The sequence below is a fragment of the Perissodus microlepis genome, chromosome 7, assembly GCF_051167445.1.
Source record: "Perissodus microlepis isolate ML-2025 ecotype Zambia chromosome 7, ASM5116744v1, whole genome shotgun sequence".
Lineage (NCBI taxonomy): Eukaryota > Metazoa > Chordata > Actinopteri > Cichliformes > Cichlidae > Perissodus > Perissodus microlepis.
In genome coordinates, this window is record NC_140467.1 from 21,995,843 (window position 1) to 22,017,309 (window position 21,467).

At 39.5% G+C, this 21,467-nt stretch overlaps 1 protein-coding gene across 2 annotated transcripts; it reads left to right on the top strand.

The window, feature by feature from the left end:
- The first annotated feature begins 1,433 nt into the window (after positions 1-1,433).
- On the top strand, positions 1,434-19,976 carry ampd3b (adenosine monophosphate deaminase 3b). Of its 2 annotated transcripts, XM_084934183.1 has the most exons (16): positions 1,434-1,668; positions 4,441-4,512; positions 9,798-10,020; positions 10,147-10,309; positions 10,721-10,886; positions 12,311-12,530; positions 12,648-12,777; positions 12,958-13,152; positions 13,401-13,532; positions 14,790-14,953; positions 15,102-15,228; positions 16,147-16,310; positions 16,393-16,513; positions 17,560-17,733; positions 17,964-18,074; positions 19,203-19,976. In XM_084934183.1, exons 2-16 carry the CDS (start codon positions 4,452-4,454, stop codon positions 19,377-19,379), a joined length of 2,328 nt encoding a protein of 775 aa, XP_084790309.1. In that variant the 5' UTR covers positions 1,434-1,668; positions 4,441-4,451; the 3' UTR covers positions 19,380-19,976. The 2 variants fall into 2 exon arrangements, with proteins under 2 accessions (XP_084790309.1, XP_084790310.1); XM_084934184.1 differs by lacking the exons at positions 1,434-1,668; positions 4,441-4,512 and adding an exon at positions 4,531-6,419.
- The last annotated feature ends 1,491 nt before the right edge of the window (positions 19,977-21,467 follow it).

A 21,467-nucleotide genomic window follows, 5' to 3' on the forward strand; every position in this document is an offset into this window, starting at 1 on the left:
AGTGGCAAAAATAATTTGTGTGGCATCTTATTTGATGCAGAACGCCTGATTGTTCTGCAAATAGTTAGAAATGGATATATAAAAACAAAAACACTTTGGCTGTGTTTTTATGTAAATAGCTGCATATAACTTTGTTGTTCGCAAAAGTTGAGCATAGGTTTTTAAAATTTACAATAATATTGTAACTCAGTTACTAACTCAGTTACTTTTCTGAAGAAGTAACTAATAACAATAATTAACCCTGTCATGCATGAATTATGACAACCTCAATCAGGATTTTTTGCTTGAGTATTTTTATTCATCTTTAGGCATGAAAAGATGAATAAAAATACTTACAATAACAATAACAATAATTACAATGGAACACGTCATACATCTATAGGCACATTAAACGACCAGTGGGCGGCAGGGTATGGAGTGACACATCAGTGTCCATTGTAGTTGTTTATGTGCAAGTATACCATCAGCACCGACACCAATACAAGAAAACAGCCTTTGCATAGCTGTCCACTGTAGTGACCACTATGCGTGAAACGGCTAATTACTTTATCAAAGTAAGTTGTTCAACACTGCTAATAAAAAATAACAAACTGCAGTGCACCAATGTTAAAGTAATATCAACATTTTATAAATTTAGAGTCACCCTAAATTTGAAGTTTGACCAGGTTGACCTGTCCACCTGCTGAATGCGCAGCTGCTGTGGCACTGTATGCTACAGCAGCATAGGACCATAAACCTGAAGAACTGCGACTTTAGAGTTTTAAATGTGTCACGTAAAAGAAAGAGAGATAAAATACTCAATTTTTTAGAAGAAGTATCATGACTACACAAAGGAGTATAAGGCTTAAAAAAAATTATCTAGCCAACCGAGGAGAATGAATTTTCCTTCGCTGTCCAGATGGTGGTGTTGCAAGCATTACAGTAGCATTACCTTATTCTGAGCATACTCAGGACCAGTTTACTAGTATTTCAGACAAGTGTGTAGCAGCGGTATGCTACACACACACACACACACACACACACCACCACCACCACCATGACCACCATTTCTAAATCAGGGTCCTTATATATCAGTGCTCTGTTGACCAGGTCAGGATCGAACATCTTGACCTTGGTCACAGGAACCTTAAATAAAAAAAAAATAAAAAAAACTTTGTCAAAATTTACTTCTCTTTTCAAAGTGGTGGAGAAAGCAATCCTTTTATAGAAAACAAAAGTCACTTCCCCATGTTTGTTTATATTTGCACACACACACACACACACACACACACACACACACACACACACACACACACTTTCTCTAATCAAATACCCTAAAAGGAGACGGTGACTTGTCGCCAGCCCAGTGAATTACACATACAACTTAAGTTGACAAAGAGGGGTGGGGCTTATGAAGTCTCGAGGCTTTTAAAAAAGTGACACAGAACTGCTTGTTCATACAAACGCTTCCTCCTGCACTTCCTCTACTGCCAAACAACACTGATGCAGATTACTTCCTTGTTTGCAACACCAACTTTGTACCTCCTTCATACTTCAACCCGGCAGTGACAGCCCGAACCAGCCCGGTGTCTGCTGGAACCTGCACTGACAAGGCTTCAGTCTGCTGACACCTGACAACGGTCTCTACAGTCCCAGGACGTTTTAGCTTTGTGCAAAGCCCTGCCAACAGTAAGTACACGGCAGTCATAATGATTCTTTGTGTTTCCATTGTTTATATTAACTTTATGTCAGCATTGCTTTTAGCACTTACCTCATTTGCATGGTGAGCTCTGGCAGACATACCTAGATATAGTTTGCATATAGATTAAATATCTTAATATGAAGGTGCATATTTCTGTTTCTTTTTCTTTTTGCTTTTTTGGCTTCCAAAGGAGTGAGCATCTGTAGGTATTAAAACAAAATAAATGATATATCTTAAACTGCAATCTTAAGGCACAGTCAAACTTTTTTTAAGGCAACAGTTAGCTGTGGTTAAAACTGCTGCCTGACATCAAAATGTTTCTTTTTTCCTTTTTTCTTTTATTCTGAAACTTTGCTCCAAAACAAGCCTGATCAAGTACGGCAGCCACACATTTCCCAACAGGTACCAACATGTGTCTTAGTTAACTAATACAAAAATAAATGGAAAAAACCCAAACAAAACTAGATGCCGACTAATTGCCTTAAAAATAGGACTGGGTGGTATTCATTCTGTTTCCTCTGTTGTAGAGGAATAAATACAAGACTGCGTTACACCCTAGAAAGACACGAACCCGTGATACAGATCTAGTCAAATGACACTGATGAGCTTATGCATGGCATAAGAATAGTTCATGCACTTCAAAGAAGACACTGTGGCAACGACAAGTTTCCCACAAGTACCAAGTTGTCAGAATCTCCTTTGAAATGCTTAGTTTGCACATACCTTTAGAGGTTTTGCACTGGTTTGCTGTTGTTTTCTCTGGGCTATTTACACCAACAAAGCAACATAACTGTGAAGCCACATGATTGCTACTTTAGCTTGTGACAACTTTAGCTTTTATGTGAGATCTGGAATATCAGACAGATTTTATTCATTCACATTCTTTCAATCAGGTAATTTGTTAATGATTCAATTATTTTTGTATTTTTTTAGACAAATTCTTCTAGACAGCTAAAATTCCCACGACTACCTCCTTAAGTATAATCCACTACAACACTGAGATAACACCTGATGGCAGCTGACAGGATTCAGTCATGTTGGCATTGTGAATATCTGAGCCTGGTTCTATTAGATGTCACTTCCTGTTACAAATGACTTCTTTTTTTACCCTGTGGCACCAAGTACTTCTTCATAGAAAACTGCTAGATAGTTGAGTTTACGATGTTGTAGCCTTTAATCTAAAATTATAAGAGGAGTTCTCATAACGGGTGTGAACTGGTGATAGAGAAATTAATTTTTTTTTTAAAAAAGTTACACTTCAACACATAGTTAAGTAGTTAAAATGTGTTATAGAATCAGCACTCGCATCTGATGCTCAGCAACTGTCTGCACATACCAGGAAAGTAATGTTTCTGAAATGAGCTCTTTTCAGTCTTTAACTGCTAATGCATTATGTGGATATTTTTTAATTCTATTGTTCATGTTTAAAATGATTGTAAATGGCATTCTATAGTAAAAAATGACTACAGGACTTTTCACATGGATGTTGTGACAACACTGACACTACATGCTGGTATAGAACTTTGAGACATGCAAAACTGTGTGTAATGTAATGTTGTGTAATGTATACACAGAATTATAAACCCTAAACTAACAAAACATAAAAAAAAAGCTTGTGAAACACAACAGCCAAAGACATTAATTTGGCCTCCAAACTTCCCAGATTCCAATCCGATCAAGCAACCACGAACTCTATCAAGTCAAATCTAAAGGCATTAAGGATCCACCTCCTTCATTTTGGTTCCACACAGCACAAGACACTCCCAAAGGTGTCCCAACAATGGCCATACTGGTTAGAGCAGTTTTTGTCAGCAATTTACTGAAATGACAGTTGATCAATGCAAACAAAACAAATTAAGTGGGATGTTTTTTTGTTGTTGTTTTTTTAACTAATGTTTTGCCCAAAACACAAAATACTTCATTTTACAAAAGTCAAATTAGAGTTCCAGTCCCTTAAAATATGTCAAGTAAACAGCTACATTCAATTTATGATGGCAACATTAAATAAAAAAGTAATAAACAAAACTAACTGCTCATATAAAACCAAACTCAAGCTAAACAAACCAAAGCTAAACAAACCAAAGCTAAACAAAAATGGGAGCTTAAATATTGGCTGATGATCCCTAAAACTTTCCTCTTTTTAACATAATGTGAACACTCCAAATACAAGTAATGCATTTCAACTTCTTCTTTTGGCTACTCCCTTTATGGGTTGCCACATTGGATCATTTTCCTCCACTTCACACTATCCCTAGCATCCTCCTGTCACAACTTTGCATGTTCACCTTCTATCGGGTCCGGCCAACAGCAGCACAGTCTGCACCGTCACCCTGTCTGCTAACAGTACCAGAGATGCTCCGGTATGGAAATCTCATTCTTGATGATCTCCATGTTTGACTTGTCACAGACTTTTTGTCCTTCCTGACGCAAACCTCCCCACTTTCCAGTTCACTGACTTCCTTTCAACAAATTCCAAGTTAAATCAGAGCATAATACACGAGCATTTCAAAAACTACGATAACTCAAACAGTCAAGTCAAAGTTGTGTAAAATCATGGTCCTCGGGGTGTGACTTTGGGTGTGACCGTCACTCTAGCAAACAAAGGTAAGGAAGAAGGGATTGTGATGCGAGATAAGGCTGTACTGCTTTGCTAGGAGCCATTAAATGACACCTTTAACCAATGTCAAGTTTGAGTAAATGCTGCCTTACTGAACAACATATGTGTACAGTGTTATTTATTAAACCTTTGTTTCTTCTAGATCAACTCAAAATGAGTAAGAAAATCAACATGGCCCTTTGGAAGCAACAGTCGACACCATGCATGGGAAAGGGTGAGTAAATAAAACCATGCAGGACAAACATAATATACAAAAGCACAACAAACAGCGATCTCACTAAACTAACACAGGCATTCGTCTCACTCCCACGTATTCAAATGCAGCTATTACACGGTTTATCACGCATCTGTTCACACACCAGTTAAGTTAAACTGTCTGCTGTCTGCAACCTTGAGTGGCTTTTTTGAACAGTGCGCGCTCCTTATAGGTGTGCTAAAAGTGAGGGCAGTGAACAGATGATTCCAACTAACCAAACCACTAAATAATTTGCATACAAAGATGGACTGTTACCAGCAATGTGCTTTCTTTTACTGCAGTAAAGTTCATACTTGTGTTCTTCAGATTCTTTGCTACACAAATGCTTTTATGAATGATCTCTAATAGTATGTAAAATGGACTACTTGGTGTGTTTTGGATCATTGTCTGGCTGCATAACTCTGGTGAGGCGTGGTCGGCGGTGCCATGCGGACTCACCTGCACGGCATCCGTAATCGCGCCCGCCTGTTAAAACACGGGGACTCAGTTGCTGGTGGATTTTTGTGGTGTGTTGCATGTGCGGATGGCAGCCTGTGAGCTGCAGCCCCAGCAAATAAAAATGGCTCAAAGCAACAACCTGTGGTCCCGCCGTGCCTTATTCACGCCACAATAACCCAAGTGCTTCAGCTGAGCTCCAGGTCCTAAAGTAGGAAACAAGTCCAGATGACACTACCACAACAACTTGACCGTGGGAATGATGTTCACATTAATCCACAGAATATCTTGTCTTAAAATACCTAAAAGGCCTTTTTTGGTAAATGTGAGATGGGCTTTTTTTGGTCAGCAGTGGTTTTCACCTGGAACTCTTTCTTTCTTTCTCCCAATTTCTTATTATTGAATCGTGAACTCAAATCGTGAACTGAGGAAAGTGAGGCCCGCAGTTCTTTGGATGTTGTTCTGGGATCTTTTGTGGCCACCTGGATGAGTTGTCGATGCACTCTTGGAGCAGTTCTGGTAGGCTGACCACTCCTGGGAAGCTTCACCACTGTTCCAGGTGTTCTCCATTTGTGGATAATGGCTTTCACTGTGGTATGCTAGAGTCCCAAAACCTTCGAAATTGCTTTGTAACCCTTTCTGGACTGATAGATGCCAGTCATTCTGTTTCTCGTTTGTTCTTGAGTTTCTTTAAATTTGCGGTCTCTAGCCTGCTAACATACCTCTATAATTGATTTGTTGGTTCAGCAGGTCTGGCTGTTGTCATGCCTGGGTGTGGCTCGTGAAAATGAGCTCAGTTTCCCAAGAAGTCTGTTACTCACAGTTAATTAATAATTTAGCAAGAGGAGACCATTACTTTTTCCTACAGGGCCAGCTAAGTTTGATGGCTTTTTCCCCTTACTTTAGTGTTTACATGGTAAACACAGTGACTGTAGCTGCCAGTACTTACTTTTTGCCCTACTGCCCCATATCACAGATCAGAGCTCACATGTTAGCAGCCAGTTGTGACATACCAGCTTGGATTAGCACCCCATGTTACCCTGACGCGCTCAATACCCTAAAATAGAGATAGAAGGACACTCAATACAACAACAACTAGCAGCTGCATCATACATACAGGCAGTGGACCAAATAAACAGCAGAGCAAAGCCCGACAGAGTCAGTCAGAGAGAAAACCCTGAAGAGAAGCATCACAGATACGAGCAATATACAGTCACCAGAACTCAGGACAGTTTACATAGGTGTTGTGTCAGCAGCACTCAGATGTTTTGTAAGTCCTGCCACTGAGTGCCATACCTGTAGAAGTGGCGGTGCAAAAGCTAAGAGGTAAGGGGTCCACAAGAGACAGAACCAGATACGTGAAAGCTGAAATACCTGACTCAACAGGCAAAGACCGAAAGAGCCAAACATGGCCCAAATCACGACAGAAGGTAAGAGACAGATAGTGCTACCCCTACTGATTTTATGTTTCTATTAAAAAAAGACTATGAAATGTGATGACAACTATTCAAAGAATAATTTCAAAGAAGAGTTTCAAAGCTGTTTATTCAGTGGCTACTGCCTGAGGCACAGAAGCAGCTAGATTTGACTTTCTGAGTGATGCTATAAGTACAGCAGTCTTTAACTGAGGAAGCAGGTGGATATTTATATATACTATAAGTGAGTATTATGAAATACTGGCACATTTTATTGATTTTTTTTCTTTTTGTGTTACACACTGAAAACTTAAAAATCATTCCAAAATTGAAATTTTATCATAATATTTCAGAATTTCAGTTTAATTGACGTTTCCAACATAGTCAGAGGCTTTGTGAATGTTAGGTTTTTATAACTGGGGTGTGTAATCAAGGTCATCCAAGAGACTGTTGAGCTGTTCCAGCAGGGAGAGAGTGCACGTGCTGAAAGGCTCATCAGAAACAGCAGCTCCCAAAATGTGCTAGCCAAGGAACGGGCAGCAAGCGTGTCAGTGTGAGGGCAAATGTTAACGGTATCATCTGTGAAGAATTCCAGATCACTCAGAGGTTTCAGACAGAGTGTTGTGTAAACCAGTAGGGATGCAGTGTGCAGCTGAGAAGTTTGGCATCTGATACACTGGAGCTGCATGTGCTATCGTGTGCTTGTTGATTCCAGTATCCTCACACGGATATATTCTGGATGTGTCCCAGTGACCCCTATGGACTGCAACGTTAATATCCACAGTGATGACACGGTGATCAGAATATCCAAACATCTCGACTGATGATGGGATGTTGGGTAGCAACAGTAGCTGTCGCACTGTGGGAATTAAACAAGGGGGAGAAGCTATTAAAAAATATAAAACCAATCTGCTGTCATTCATCTGCTGAAAATACAAGATCAGGGGGTCCTGAGTTCAGAAATAGCATGCCATGCATGTATGAGAGAATGAGATTAATACAAATAAACTTGACTGTTTTCCCACCAAAAAGCCTTGAGAACCAAAATGATGGCATGCTCATAACTGCTGCTCTAACAACGGGGTCAAATATTTCCTTTCCATGTACAAGCCTGGAAGAATCCTGTGAACTACATACAGGATATCTGTCTGAAGATTCTTAAATGTACTTTACTGATGCCTACCATTCAATAGCAGACCTGTATCAGGTCTGTATCAGACCTGTAACACCCTTGCAAACCTAAAACAATGTAACATAAGCCAATCAATATTTGCATGAGCCTGAACTAACCTTCTGATAATATTACATGGTAAATGTCAAAATAAGGAAAGACGGACTTCCCAGGGCAAACTGCAGCGGCAATGATAATATAAACTTCAACAGCTGTGCTTTTCCACATGTTTGAATGTGGCACGTTTGTTGGTGCCAGACAGGCGAGTATTTTTGAAGCCGCTTTTCTTCTGGGATTTTCCCACAAATATATCTGTAGGGTTTACAGAGGATGGTTTGAACGGCAGTTCTCTGGGCAAAATCAGAGGGGACTGGCCAGGCTGCTACAGGCTGATAGGAAGCAAACAGCAAATAAGACCACACCAGGTGCGAAACTGAGGCTACAGTTCACACATGGTCATCAAAAGTGGACAACAGAAGACTGGAAAAATGTTGCCTGGTCTGTCTCGGTTTTTTAGCATAAACACCATCAAAGCACCGATTTATCCTGCCTTGGATCAGTGGGTCAAAGTAGTGGTGGAGTAACGGTGTGGCACAACTTATCATTACTGAAACACTACATTTTAAACAGTAATGTGTTTAAATGCTGACCATTTAAATGCCTGTATTACAGTGTAAAGTTTACAATGTACCATCTTCTGATGGTTGCTTGCAGCAGGATAGTGCAGCATGAGTTCAGATCATCTCAAACTCATTTCTTGACCACATTGCACTCAAACGGCCTCCACAGTCCCCGGACCTCAATCCGACAGGGAACCCTTGGGATGTGGTGGAACAGATTGGTAGCCTCCATATTTACAGCAGCTGTGCGATGCTATGAAGCCAATATGGACCAAAATGTTTCCAGCAGTTTGTTGAATGCGTGACACAAAGAGTTAAAGTTGTTCCAACCTGGAACGAGGTGCAACCCAATGAAGTGCCCGCTGACTGTATATTATTTATTACAAAATAAACATGAAACTAATGGTGTCACAATATACCAGTAAGGATGATGACAACCATAAATAATAAAAATAAATAAATACAACCTTACGAATCATTATGTAATTTTTGTTTTGCAAATGTTTACGCAGCTCTGGTTTCACAAGTTCCATCAACATGATATTTCCTACATAAAAATATCTTGCTTATCATCACAGCACTTCAGTCACATCTAATTAACACGCGGCGATGCACCGACAGAGGTGCACTGTGTAAGCAGGAGCTTTCAGTGTTGTTGCTTTTCCTGCTGTCACATACCGTCCTCAGTGCGGTGTGCTCTCAGAACACGCGGCCAGACTTGGACACACAGATTTGTTTACTGTAACTTACCTGTTGCACTGGCAGCAAGCACTGAAACACGAGTTAGCCACTGTTAACGATCAACACTTTACCGAGTTCTTTTGATTCCTCGGAGGCATCCGATGGAAGACAAAACACTGCTCAGTAGACCATTTAACACTTTATTTCTCTTTCACATTACTTCTAGAAGGGAGATGCGTCCTGCATGACACGTTGCCGCGGATCTCAAAATGGTGGTGCGCCCCTAACAGTTTTATTACAGAAGCTCTCTTATTCTAGTCTAAACAACAGTGTCTCAGTAACTTTCCACTAGAGATGGTCCCCTCTTATCTACTTTTTCCAAGGCAAGTGTGAGCGAGCGTCTACAGCTTTCTACTCCCCAAGGACACATGATCTAATGCCTTTATTTTTCAGGGCTGTGTCCACTCAATACTACACTATATGACTTTATAACACTTATTAATAAAAAAGCATAGCATTATTGAGGCACTGCAAATTATTTAATTCCAACACCACTCAAGACACGTTCTCTGGTCTGTGTGTTGAAATGAGAAGCTGGAAAACAGCCCCACAACCCACCGTCGTCACTCCGGATTATGTTTCTGGTATTCATGTTTACTGTCATTACTAAGATAATGTTATTTCATCTTTCGGCACTCCCATATTTAAACCCGTTTATGAGACGAGTTATAACATGTCAGTATTTTGTTCCATTTTAGATTTCAAACATAATTATGACATAACTCCACTCCGACTAATAATGACCAATATTGGAATGACAGAAGCATTCTGAAATATGATTAGATTACATTTTTAAACACTACTTTTACTGGTAAGAAAAATACAGGTAGTTGCTAAAAAAATGTTCTCAATACTTTTCAGATTTACCACGCCTTTTCCCAAAAGTGTCAATACACGAGGTGGATGAGAGGGTTCGTCTGATGGCAGAGAAGGTGTACGCCTCTGCTCTGAAGGAGGAAGACAGCAAGGATACTCTGGCTCTGTTCACTGTCCCAGAAGACTGTCCCATTGGTCTGAAAGAGACTAGAGAGAAGGAGCTGCAAAAGGAGCTGGCTGAACAGCAGTCTCAGGAGTCAGTTAAGAGGTATGGATTAGAAACATGCTTAACTGAACATGTCTCTCTTTCTGGATAGCCAAAAAAGAACAAATAAAACCATCAAAAAATACTCAGCATAAATAGTGCTTGCTTCTTTTCCCTCTGTGTAACTAGGAAGAAGAGTTTCAAGTTGAAGCGGTCACAGTCGGTATCTTTGCAGATGCCTCCTGATTGGACACCTACCCCAGCGCAAACACCCGCCACTGCTGAATCTTTGCTTTCAGACTCCTTCCCAGACTTCCAGAGAGTTACCATCAGTGGAGATTACTGTGCAGGGGTAATCAACGAGACTAGTCCATATGTTGAAATATAAAAGATGGACCACAGCCTAGTGAGGAAATATACCATAAAAAACAACTAATTTTTAAATTCAGACCAATGATGTGGTAAAATGCATGTTTGGCCTATGAGAGACATATTTTTACCCAGAATTAAAAAGTCGATCCACTCTATACTTATAAAATGGCATTTTCACACAAGAAAAAGAAAAACATGACAGTTGTTCTTTTCTTGTTAAAACTTCATTCATGGCTGTAAGCTGACAGGGCAACAGGAGAGATCCTTCATTTAGCTCGGTGCCATAGTTTAAATAGATTATTGCAATCTTTAAAGGCCATCTTGAACCTTTAAGACACCGTGGTTAAACACAAACAAAAGTCAAAAATTAACAACCTCACGATGTTTCCAGATCACAGTTGAGGACTATGAGCAAGCAACCAAGGGTCTCCTCAAAGCCCTGTTCATCCGAGAGAAGTACTCCAGGCTCGCCTACCACCGATTTCCAAGGACCACTGCCCTGTTCCTGCGAAATGCTGAAAATGAGAGGTGGCTAGAAGAGGATGAAGTCCTGCCAGGTTTACTAAACTTTTCCTTTTTGGTGTCAAAAATGTCCAATTTAATCTTCCAGCAAAAGTGCACATTTTGTAATTTTCCATCTACTCGCTCACACACAGCAAGAGGTTATGTACAACATGCGCAAGTGCAGGTGTTTAACCAGCTCAGCTGTTTAACCAATGAAATACTCCGACATGGAGAGGAAAAGGAGCAAGGCCATTAATATTAAAGGTTCAGGTTTCAGTTCACCGTTAACCTCAAACAATTCACACAGAGAGCAGAAACAATATTAAACTTACGAAGGATGCCAACTCCAATATCCAATAAAAGTGCTCAGACCTCTTTAAACAACTCACTAATGATTTGATGTTTAGTTGTGTATTGGAGATAAAGATAAAACTTACTGTGTGCCACCTATTCTATGCAGAGCTAATTTAAGACCTCTCTGTATGTGTGCCAGAGATGGTGTGAAGTGTCTGTGAGCCAAGGTCAGTCAGCCTGTTTCTGACAACAGATAATGTCGTCAGAAACAGAACCTGAGAATAATCCAGACAACAGATAAAGAAAATGTACAATCTCAAATATAACTCCAGTGTAATAAAGTTTACCGGCCTTAAATTACCTTACTATTTGTTATAATTTTTGCTCATTTTGATACATTTAAGGTTCAATCACTTGCTGTTACTTGCTGTACAAAATAAAAAGTAAAACAAACACACAAAGAGAACAAAACAAAACTCAGTCATAATTAAAAGCCAAAGTTTAGGTTTAAGTGAAACATAAATAAAAGATACTGTATAATTTCACCCTTCCTGAATACACTGGGAAGGTTATACAAGCATGGAAATATCACAGCTCAAACCTGATTGGGCGATGCCTGACACAGAGCCTAAAAAAACTGACCTCAAGTGAGTCAAGAGAAAGACTTGGAGAGTTGGAATTATCTACTAGCCATCATTTCATTCAAATGTCAGAGGTCTATTCGACTCATTTCCAGTTCCTGTTTTTGTATTCTCACACTTCACCAGAGAAGCTTTGCATGATTTTGCACACTTCAAAACAATACTTCTTTATCTCAGCCCCTGGGTACATCTCAATGTGTGAAACAAGCCATCTTAGCTCCTTTACCTGCCCTCACACAGTCTTTCTTCTGATTGGATCTCCCTCATAAACAGAAGGTCTAAATAACAGGTGTGTGGCCAGGGCTTTGAGCCTGAAATGAAGGTATTAACGATATTTGCTCTCTTTGATGAGGTTGACATCCTTATTTAAAATTGCCAGTATTCAATAGGAGTAATTATAAATTTAACAGTATATTTGTATGTGGTAGAAAATAAGGAAAAATACACTTTAAGAATCTTTATTCTATAACCAACACTTCAGAGAGTGACTGTTTTTGCAAATGTGAAATAACTTCTGATTGACCTGCTGTCATCATCTGCAGACATCTGGCCTTACCCTCATGAAGGGGAGGACCCATACTCCATGGAGGGTATTCCTGAAAACCTGAACTATGAGCTGCAGATAAAGGATGGTATAATTCATGTTTATGAGAATGCTGAGGCCCTGAAACAAGAGCAAGCTTACAGCCTTCCTTACCCCGACCTCGAGACCTTTGCTATAGACCTGAGCCATGTACTTGCAATGATAGCTGACGGCCCAACGTGAGTGCAAAAGCTTAGTCAATATTTCTAACAGATTGCCATTACAAACCTTTTGACTGATACCGAATGACATTTATTACATTTTACTCGTAACTGTTTCGTTATTTTGCTTCGCAGAAAATCCTACTGCCACAGACGGCTGAACTTCCTGGGCTCCAAATTCTACCTGCATGAAATGCTGAATGAAATGGCGGAGCTAAAAGAGCTGAAAAGAGTCCCACACAGAGACTTCTACAACGTTAGAAAGGTTGGCTGAAATCTTTCTGCTCAGTCTGCGATGCCCCAGACAGAGGAGAGGGGCTGACGCACTTAGAGCAGAAGCTATTCATAACTTTAGTGCTCTCAGTATAAATAAATATCACTTTATAGGGATGCTGTGAGTTGTCCAGTAAGCCCCGTGCCACTGTCTGACTTGTGTCAAACACAGGTGGACACACATATACATGCTGCCGCTTGCATGAACCAGAAGCATCTGCTGAGATTCATACAGACCACATACCAGACTGAAGCAGATCGAGTGGTCTTGGAAAAAGGCAATAAGAAGCTCACACTCAAGGAAGTCTTTGACAGCCTCCACATGGACCCGTACGACCTCACTGTAGACTCTCTGGACGTGCACGCTGTAAGAGAACTCAAAGCTTTCTACTTGTTCCTATGTCAGCATTACCTTGTATAAATAGAAATTGTCCTTGATGCAAACAGTTGAGGCAATAACTCAGTGACTATAAGTGAGTTTGGTTGTTTATCTTTACAAACAGCTTAACAGTCCCTGTTAATTTCTACTGCAGTCCCTTTAATGAAATGAAAATGTTGTGATCGCAAACTGCGCTGCATGAGCCTCACTGTCTGACCGATCAATTATTCTTCTAGGGAAGGCAAACCTTTCATCGGTTTGATAAGTTCAACTCAAAATACAACCCTGTGGGGGCCAGCGAACTGCGGGAGATTTACCTGAAAGCGGACAACTACATCAAAGGAGAATACTTTGCACGTCTCATTAAGGTATAGTATGAGTTAAAGCACTAACACCACTTGAAGGCCTGCTTAGCTGTAGCTAAACTGAAATTATGTAAAGGCACCAAACTACATGCAGAATTTATTTGCTCTTGTTTTGGCCTGTCATGTTTGACACGCGTGCGTGCAGGTAAATAGCCAAGGTGGAGAACAAAAAAAGGAACAACTTTACATTATTCATGTTGAAACAGATCCAGATGGTGACAAAATAGGAGGCACAGATGCAATTCAACAATTAAATAATGACATTTATACTTTTCTTCTGTCAGTCTCTTTGAGACAGATAACTGAAGGACATTATCAGCTGCTTCTCAAGTGAATCTCTATTAAGTATAAATTCATTTAGAGCTACAGATGTACAGTTCTTGTCCTGGTTTGCAGTCTCAGTGTGCCAGTTGATCTACAGTGCAGAACAAGCACTACCAATGAGAGCTACAGCCTCATATTGAGCTTTACAAGATCCTGTTAGCAACTGAATAATAATGAGGACAACTAGTTAGTAGAGCCAGCTGTCATGGAAAGCATGAAGGCCTTTTTTTCCCATTCAGACAAAAGATATACAAAAATACAAAATGCTAAAGCAAGCCAACAAATATGAGGCGTGACCTAATAAAGCCTATGTGTGGGAAACAGTGCATTTACTCATGTTTAAATTTGAAACTGTAGCCTGTTGTTTGACTACATTTGACATTTTTATCAGCGCAACTTGAACTGATCCCACAGAAAAGGAGGAAACTGGCCTGGATATAAACTGGCTACAGTTAAAGCAATGAAGTACAGGCCACCATCCCCAGAGATTCAATTATAAGATGCTAACTCATATGTTCAGGATGTTCCCAGTTTTGTTCCCATATATTTTTCTAGACATTATGACACTACTGTGGAAAAAGCCCAAACATAAATAATCAAATGAACAATGGCTAAATTCCACAAAGCTGCTTTTACTTTTTAAGGCCCTGGTGTTGTGCATGCTGAGTCACTGTGACATTTTGATACAATCAAATGTTGCTACACGTACAAAGATTTGAGTCATATTCATTATGAATTGGAATAAGATATATATATGCCTCACACGCACTGGTAGTGCTGCTCATCTAAGCGATGCTTTGGAATATGCAGTAAAAAGCACTTTGCTGAAACTTGGAAACAGTGTTGCCATATCCGTCCACTGAGCAGTTACAACTAGTCACTTCTGCTTTATCAAGAAACATCCTGTTTCTTCCTGTGGTTTGTTATCCGTTTCAGGAAGTCGCCGCAGAGCTAGAGGAGAGCAAATACCAACATGCCGAGCCCCGTCTGTCAATTTACGGCCGCTCTGCGAGCGAGTGGGAGAGCCTAGCGACGTGGTTCATCCAGCATAAGGTCCACTCGCCCAACATGAGATGGATGATCCAAGTGCCCAGGATTTAGTAAGCATCAACTGAAAGCTAAATCCAGCATAATTGGGTTCTGAATAATTACACTTCTCAGTCAGCTGTTTTCAATAAGCAAACAAACTGTAAAATGTTTGTGTCACATGCAGGAAGATGGGTTAAATTTGCTCATCTTGTCTTGCAGTGATATTTTCAAGTCAAAGAAATTAATCCCAAGCTTTGCCAAGATACTGGAGAATGTGTTCCGCCCCCTCTTTGAGGCTACAATCAACCCTCAAAAGCACAAAGCAGTCCACGTGTTCTTAAAATATGTAAGTGTCAAAAGGGAGAAGTTTTAATGTGCAATAGCAACCATATACAGACATGAAAAAATTTAATGGTTCCTTTCCACAATTAAATAAACAAAAAACATAATCATCTGATTCTTATATCAGCTTACAGAAGAATCAGATGATTATTTTATGCTACTTAACAAAATGAAAATGGCAGGACAAAAAACAAGGTGGTGGCCTTAATATAATACTTTGTGGCAACACATTTTGCAGCCATCAGTGCCAACAAGTGATCTCTGTACTTCACAATAAGACGTCTGCATTTCCAAACAACAGGTAGTTTGGCCCACTCTCTCATGTTTGACGGATCCTGACTCCACACTGCACTTTCAGATGTTTCCATAGATGCTTAATAGGATTAAGATCCTGTCTCATGGAGTGCCATTTAAGAATAGTCCAAAGTTTTATTCCCAGCTATACATGCTTTTAGCTGCATGTATTGGGTCATTATCCATGACTTGCGACTGAGGCTGAGCTTTCTGACACTGGGCAGTATTTTTCACACCAGCATGCCTTGGTACTCTCTAGACTTCATTGTGCTCTGCCCAGATTATATGTTTCCTGTGTCAGATGAAACAAAGCTGCCCCAAAACAAAAGCACCCCCTTACATGTTTCACAGTAGGCTTGGTGTTCTTCTCTTATAAGGGTTCATTTTTCCTTTAAACAAAGAGCTGATGTGGGTGGCCAAAAAGCTCCAGCTCTTTCTCCTCAGTCCAAAGGACATTTTCTTAGAAACTTTGGAGCTCGTTTTGGTGAATTCCATTGAAATGATTCATTGTTTCAATAAACTGCAAGGAAACAAACAAATGTATCCACGTCCGTCCGTTCATTTCAGTGTTGTGTTATATATACTTTATGTTTTGCAAATGTGCTGATGTGAATCTGTTTTCCTGTAGGTGACGGGATTTGACAGCGTGGATGACGAATCTAAACACAGCGACCACATGTTCTCTTACAAGAGCCCGAAGCCTGAGGCATGGACCACAGATGACAATCCTCCCTACACCTATTATCTGTTCTACATGTATGCCAACATAATGGTTCTCAACAACCTCCGCAAGTAAGCCCTGCCCATTAATCTCATTTAATCAAACATGGCTTCCATGTAGTAGTGCACAAAGTAACTATGGATCGTTCTACAGGCAACGAGGGCTGAACACCTTCCTGTTCCGTCCCCACTGTGGAGAGGCGGGTTCCATCACTCATCTTGTCTCCGCCTTCCTGACAGCTGACAACATCTCCCATGGACTCAACCTTAAGAAGGTTAAAACCTTAAAATCATATTGAGGTTTGATACTCAAACGCACAAGATGCTGGCAGATGATATTTTCTGCAAACAGGTCCATCAGTAACGAGCAGTGACACGCTAATCCACACGAGTGCTTGTTTTTAACTGTCACATTTTAGCTTTGCATTAAGCTTAATTTCAGCATCTTGCCAAACCCCAAGTCCCTCTCCGATGTGCTCATAGGAGAATAAAAACAGCTTGCTTGAGTAAGATGTGTTGGGTAGAATACCATTTACCATCCAGTTGATGTCTAAACACCAGAGAAGTTCCTGCTGTGTAATATAATATCCGACTAAATGTGAAGAGAAAAATAAACAGCCAACAGATGAGGTTAAACACTGCATGTATAAATGTGTAGCAAAGATTTAAAACAGTTAATCACATTCTCTAATAATTGCATCATGTTTTCAATACTGCTCAAATTTGGAACACATTGCATTATTGCACACAGACGACATTAGATTAGTATGACAAGTGTTGCTAAGATTAGCGCTGCAGCCCTTAACATCCAAATGCCTGTGCAAAGAATGTGGCTACATGTTGCTTTAGTCAGTTATGTCAGTTTACATGGACACATCCTCCATACAAGCACTTTCCAGAGTGCATGTTTAAAGCTTTTTCTCTGTCACAGAGAGAGAGGGGAGTGCTGCCATCTTCTGGGCTCCATAGCCCAAGGTTTGTTGTGTCATAACATAAGATATGGTTTCTAAAAGCACCAATTAAACATCTTGTCATCTACTTATGCACATCTGCAAGGAAAAAAAGACAATATGACAACTCAAAAACTTTGCAGGACAAAAACCTTTTGAATTTTGATGAGAAAGTCAATATTGATTTAACGCTTAGTTTTTAATAACTTCTTATAATTAGGAAGACTTGCGTGTCTGCACCACCTACAAAAAGTTTCCCTTGAACTTCTACTTGTTCTGCTTGTAATTTCATTTAGTTTTCCCACAAATAAAATGAAAATAACAAAACAAAATCGTTCTATTCGCATTACTATGTTGTGTCTCGTCCCCAGAGCCCAGTGTTGCAGTATCTATACTACCTGGCCCAGGTCCCAATTGCCATGTCTCCACTGAGCAACAACAGCCTGTTCCTGGAGTACTCCAAGAACCCCTTGAGAGAGTTTCTGCACAAGGGCCTGTGTGTGTCCCTGTCCACCGACGACCCCATGCAGTTCCACTACACCAAGGTCAGAAACACAGGAGAATATTTTATTTACCGTTTCACAGTCACTTTGATCACAGTAATTTGCTCCAGTCTGGTGACATCTGTGAGACTAATTGAATAATCACTGTCAGTATGTGGTGCACAGAGAAATACAAGAAATTTCTCTCTTCTTGAAGGGTGCTGTACAAATAGACCTCCCAGCCTAATCATAACATTTCATTTGCTAATATCAGTTTTTTTGAAACATTTCAGGAGGCCTTGATGGAGGAGTATGCCATTGCAGCTCAGCTGTGGAAGCTGAGCACTTGTGATTTGTGTGAGATTGCCAGGAACAGTGTCGTGCAGAGCGGCCTCTCACATGAGGTAAGGTCAGACCTTTTGTGCTTGGGGGATGCTCTCTTTAAAAGTCCTTATTGTAAAATGATGCATTTGAAAACAGATACAATGGATAAAATAATAGATAAACTAAAAACTTCTTTATTTTTTTGTCCCAAACTTTTGTATTAAACATGAACTCAAGTTGATCTGCTGCCAGGGTTGTTTAAAAAGACAAAAGCAGTACTTTTTGGAAGTTTGAAATCCTGTTACTTCTGGTGTAAAACAGCATTTCATTAAAAAAAAGTTTTTATACAAACAGTCACATATAAAGGTGGTAGTGTGATGGTCTGGGGCTGCTTTGCTTCTTCAGGAGCTATTAATAAAAGATCAGTTCATGCCCTGAAGTTCAAACTGACTTGGGCTTAAACAGCAGGACGCTGATCTCAAACACACCATCAGCTGCACTGCTCAAAAATACTAAGACAAAGCTTTTAATGCGGTTCAATCAAAGTCTGCACTTAAATCCAATTGAGTTGCTTTGGCATGACCTCAAACACACTGTTCATGTTCAATTAAAGCAAATCAGCAACGAAGAGTGAACAAAAATTTCCCCACAGCGATTTGAAAGACTCATTGCCAGTTATTGCTAATGACTGACTGTAGTTAACAACCAGTTATTAGGTTTAGGGGTAATTACTTTTTTCACATAGGGTCAGATAGGTTTGTGTTTGTGTTAATAAATGGAATCATCATTTAAAAACTGCTTTTTTGCTGTATTTGGGTTTTCTTTGTGTAACCCAAATGAGGGGTCAAATACTTTTTTGAGGCACTAAATAGCAGTGCAGACTTACTGAAAGCTAACTAATTTCCCAAAATTCTACAATATTCCAGTAATTTCTTTAGAAAACTTTATTGCTCACAAAAATGTCAATCGGCACATCCAAGAAGAACCCTAAAATATGTCCTTCAGATTAGTACCGACCCTATTACCACTGAAAAGCTAGACAAGAGAATGTCTGACAGTCCAATAGTACTGACTTCATTGACTGCATATTTATTCTGTGCAATCTCTTTTTTTTAATGAAATTCAAACTCCACAATGAGTTAATTCTGGAAATATTATATCTATTTGCAACTTTCCAACCTACATCTTTTTAACCGTGCTCCCTATAGGAGAAGAAACACTTCATTGGGCCCAACTACCTACAGGATGGACCGAAGGGCAATGACATCAGGCGGACAAATGTAGCACAAATCCGCATGGCCTATCGCTACGAGACTCTGTGCAATGAGCTCAGTTTTCTAGTGGATGCAGTGAAAACCGAGTTTGGCCACAGTTCAGCTCAGTGACCGAACACACCAACACAAACTGTGCTTGGATATGTCACACAGGGATAAAGGGGCACAGGCTAGACAGCACAATCTTTTAAACACCCTCTAAAGGTTCCTGATACTTATTAGGAAAAAATGCAGTGTTTTCTACATATTTGATGCTTGTTGGTAAAGGTGCCGGTGTTTTGACCTCGTGTCACAAAATGAAAATGTGATTGTGACACCTTCCAGTCAGCATGTATATCGTTTCATTAGAATAACAGTCTATTTTCATTTTGCAAGTTGTTTACTGTGGATGTGGCTATTGGATTGACACATTAAGAAGGGGGATATGGTTTAAAAGTTAGAAAGCAACAATTGATTTTTGTTCTGCATGTTCTCTGCTTGAAGATAATATACATTTGGGGTCAGACTATGCCGTGTGCATGGATTTCAGGCACGAGCATAATTTTGACAGACGTTAATGAAAGGCCAGGTAAACCGTTACAGTGAAACCTGTATTTAAGACCTGCGTTACACTCGCAAACATGTAACTGTTTAGAATTTTCTTTTTATATATGTGATGTCATTTTTAAATAGTTTTCCATTCCTAAAATAAAGGCTACAGAAATGTCAGAGATGTTTGTCATGAACTTTCTTTGAACCAACCTGCCAATAAGTTACAGAGGAAACAGATGCTGTTGAAACTGAGCAATCGTCTGCTGTCTGCACACGGCATGCAAGGGGAGAGGTTTCAAAACCTTCCACACATGTGAGTGTTTTATCATCATGATAGCAGAAGCAGGCACAGTTGTGATCAGGAATACAAATTTCTAATTGCAAAAGAGGGATCATAATGTCAGCAAATATTTCTGAATCTCTTTTGAAGCCAAACATCTGACACTAATTTGATAAGAATGCTAGCTGATGTTTAAAAAATAAATAAATCATTTAAAAAAACTGACAGTCTCTCAGCAGCTTATGTGTAACCTTAACTTTTGAAGGCTTTTGAGGGCGTTAACTCTTGAAAGGTTAAAATACCTTATCACAAAGTTCAGTTAAAAAACAAAAACAATATATCTTATTTTTCACTTTTTAATTTTTCTTTTCTTTTTTTTTTATTTGGAGCCTAAGCCAAGTGGAAGGACTAGTCATTAGGGATAAGTCAATCAATAACTTTCAGTCATGAAACAGTGCCCAAGCCTGAAGGCAACATGTTAGATAATAATCATTTGCAAAGTTGATACAAAGACACTAAGACAAGCTTTTTAAGTTTTGTATCTTAACTACAACATAGCAGACAACTACCAGAGCAGCTCTGGCCTCTGAAGGTCAGACCCAAAATAAATAACAGGTCAAAATGATCCCCATATGCCCATTTGCAAATGTTATCACTTTAAATTCTCAATAACCTTTGTTTTTTTAATGCGGTCATTAAACCACACGAAGAAGTACTTTTTACTCTTATTTCTAAATGAACCTCCCACACAGCTATTGTTCAGACCTGTAGAACAATGCTAATGTGAGCCATTTAAAACTCAATAACTAAAGACTCTGAATTTTGCCTTTACATTCATCAGAGGCCCCACACTGACAGTGGCTATGACATCAACTATTCACACTTGTGAAACAGACTGTAGTGAGTTGACTTGAAACAGTTAAACGGGGGTTGTTTTTTTGTTTTGAACATCTAATTACTTGGCTTGATTAAAGGGAGACTGTACAGAAATTTTACTTTTTAACACAACAAAAAATATATAAATATATAAAAAAAAAAATGAAAACAGGCATCCAGTCCACCGGAACACAAACCCATGAAGTACAAAATAGTGAGCATCTTTTTATTAATGATAATGCTATAAGAACGCATCTGTTTTATTACACTTCTTTTCACTCACTTTCAAATTAAAAAGTATCCTTTACTGATGCTTGGACTCCTTTCAGAAGCAATGCAGGATAATGCTGCCACCTCATGGTTGCAACATCATATACATCCCACACAGCAGTTTATGTTTTAGGGCATGTTTAAAATATGAAACTGGTTTATGTAGATTCAGATGCAGGTATGCTCTTTAAGTTTTAAAATTTAAAGTTTTTTGGAACACTTGCTGACCTGACCACACAGTC

Coding starts and splice junctions, on each gene's coding strand:
- ampd3b (XM_084934183.1), top strand. CDS start 4,452: ATGAGTAAGAAAATCAACATGGCCCTTTGGAAGCAACAGTCGACACCA. Junction 12,778..12,957: donor ACTTCTACAACGTTAGAAAG/GTTGGCTGAAAT, acceptor TGTCAAACACAG/GTGGACACACATATACATGC. Junction 16,311..16,392: donor GTTCTCAACAACCTCCGCAA/GTAAGCCCTGCC, acceptor ATCGTTCTACAG/GCAACGAGGGCTGAACACCT.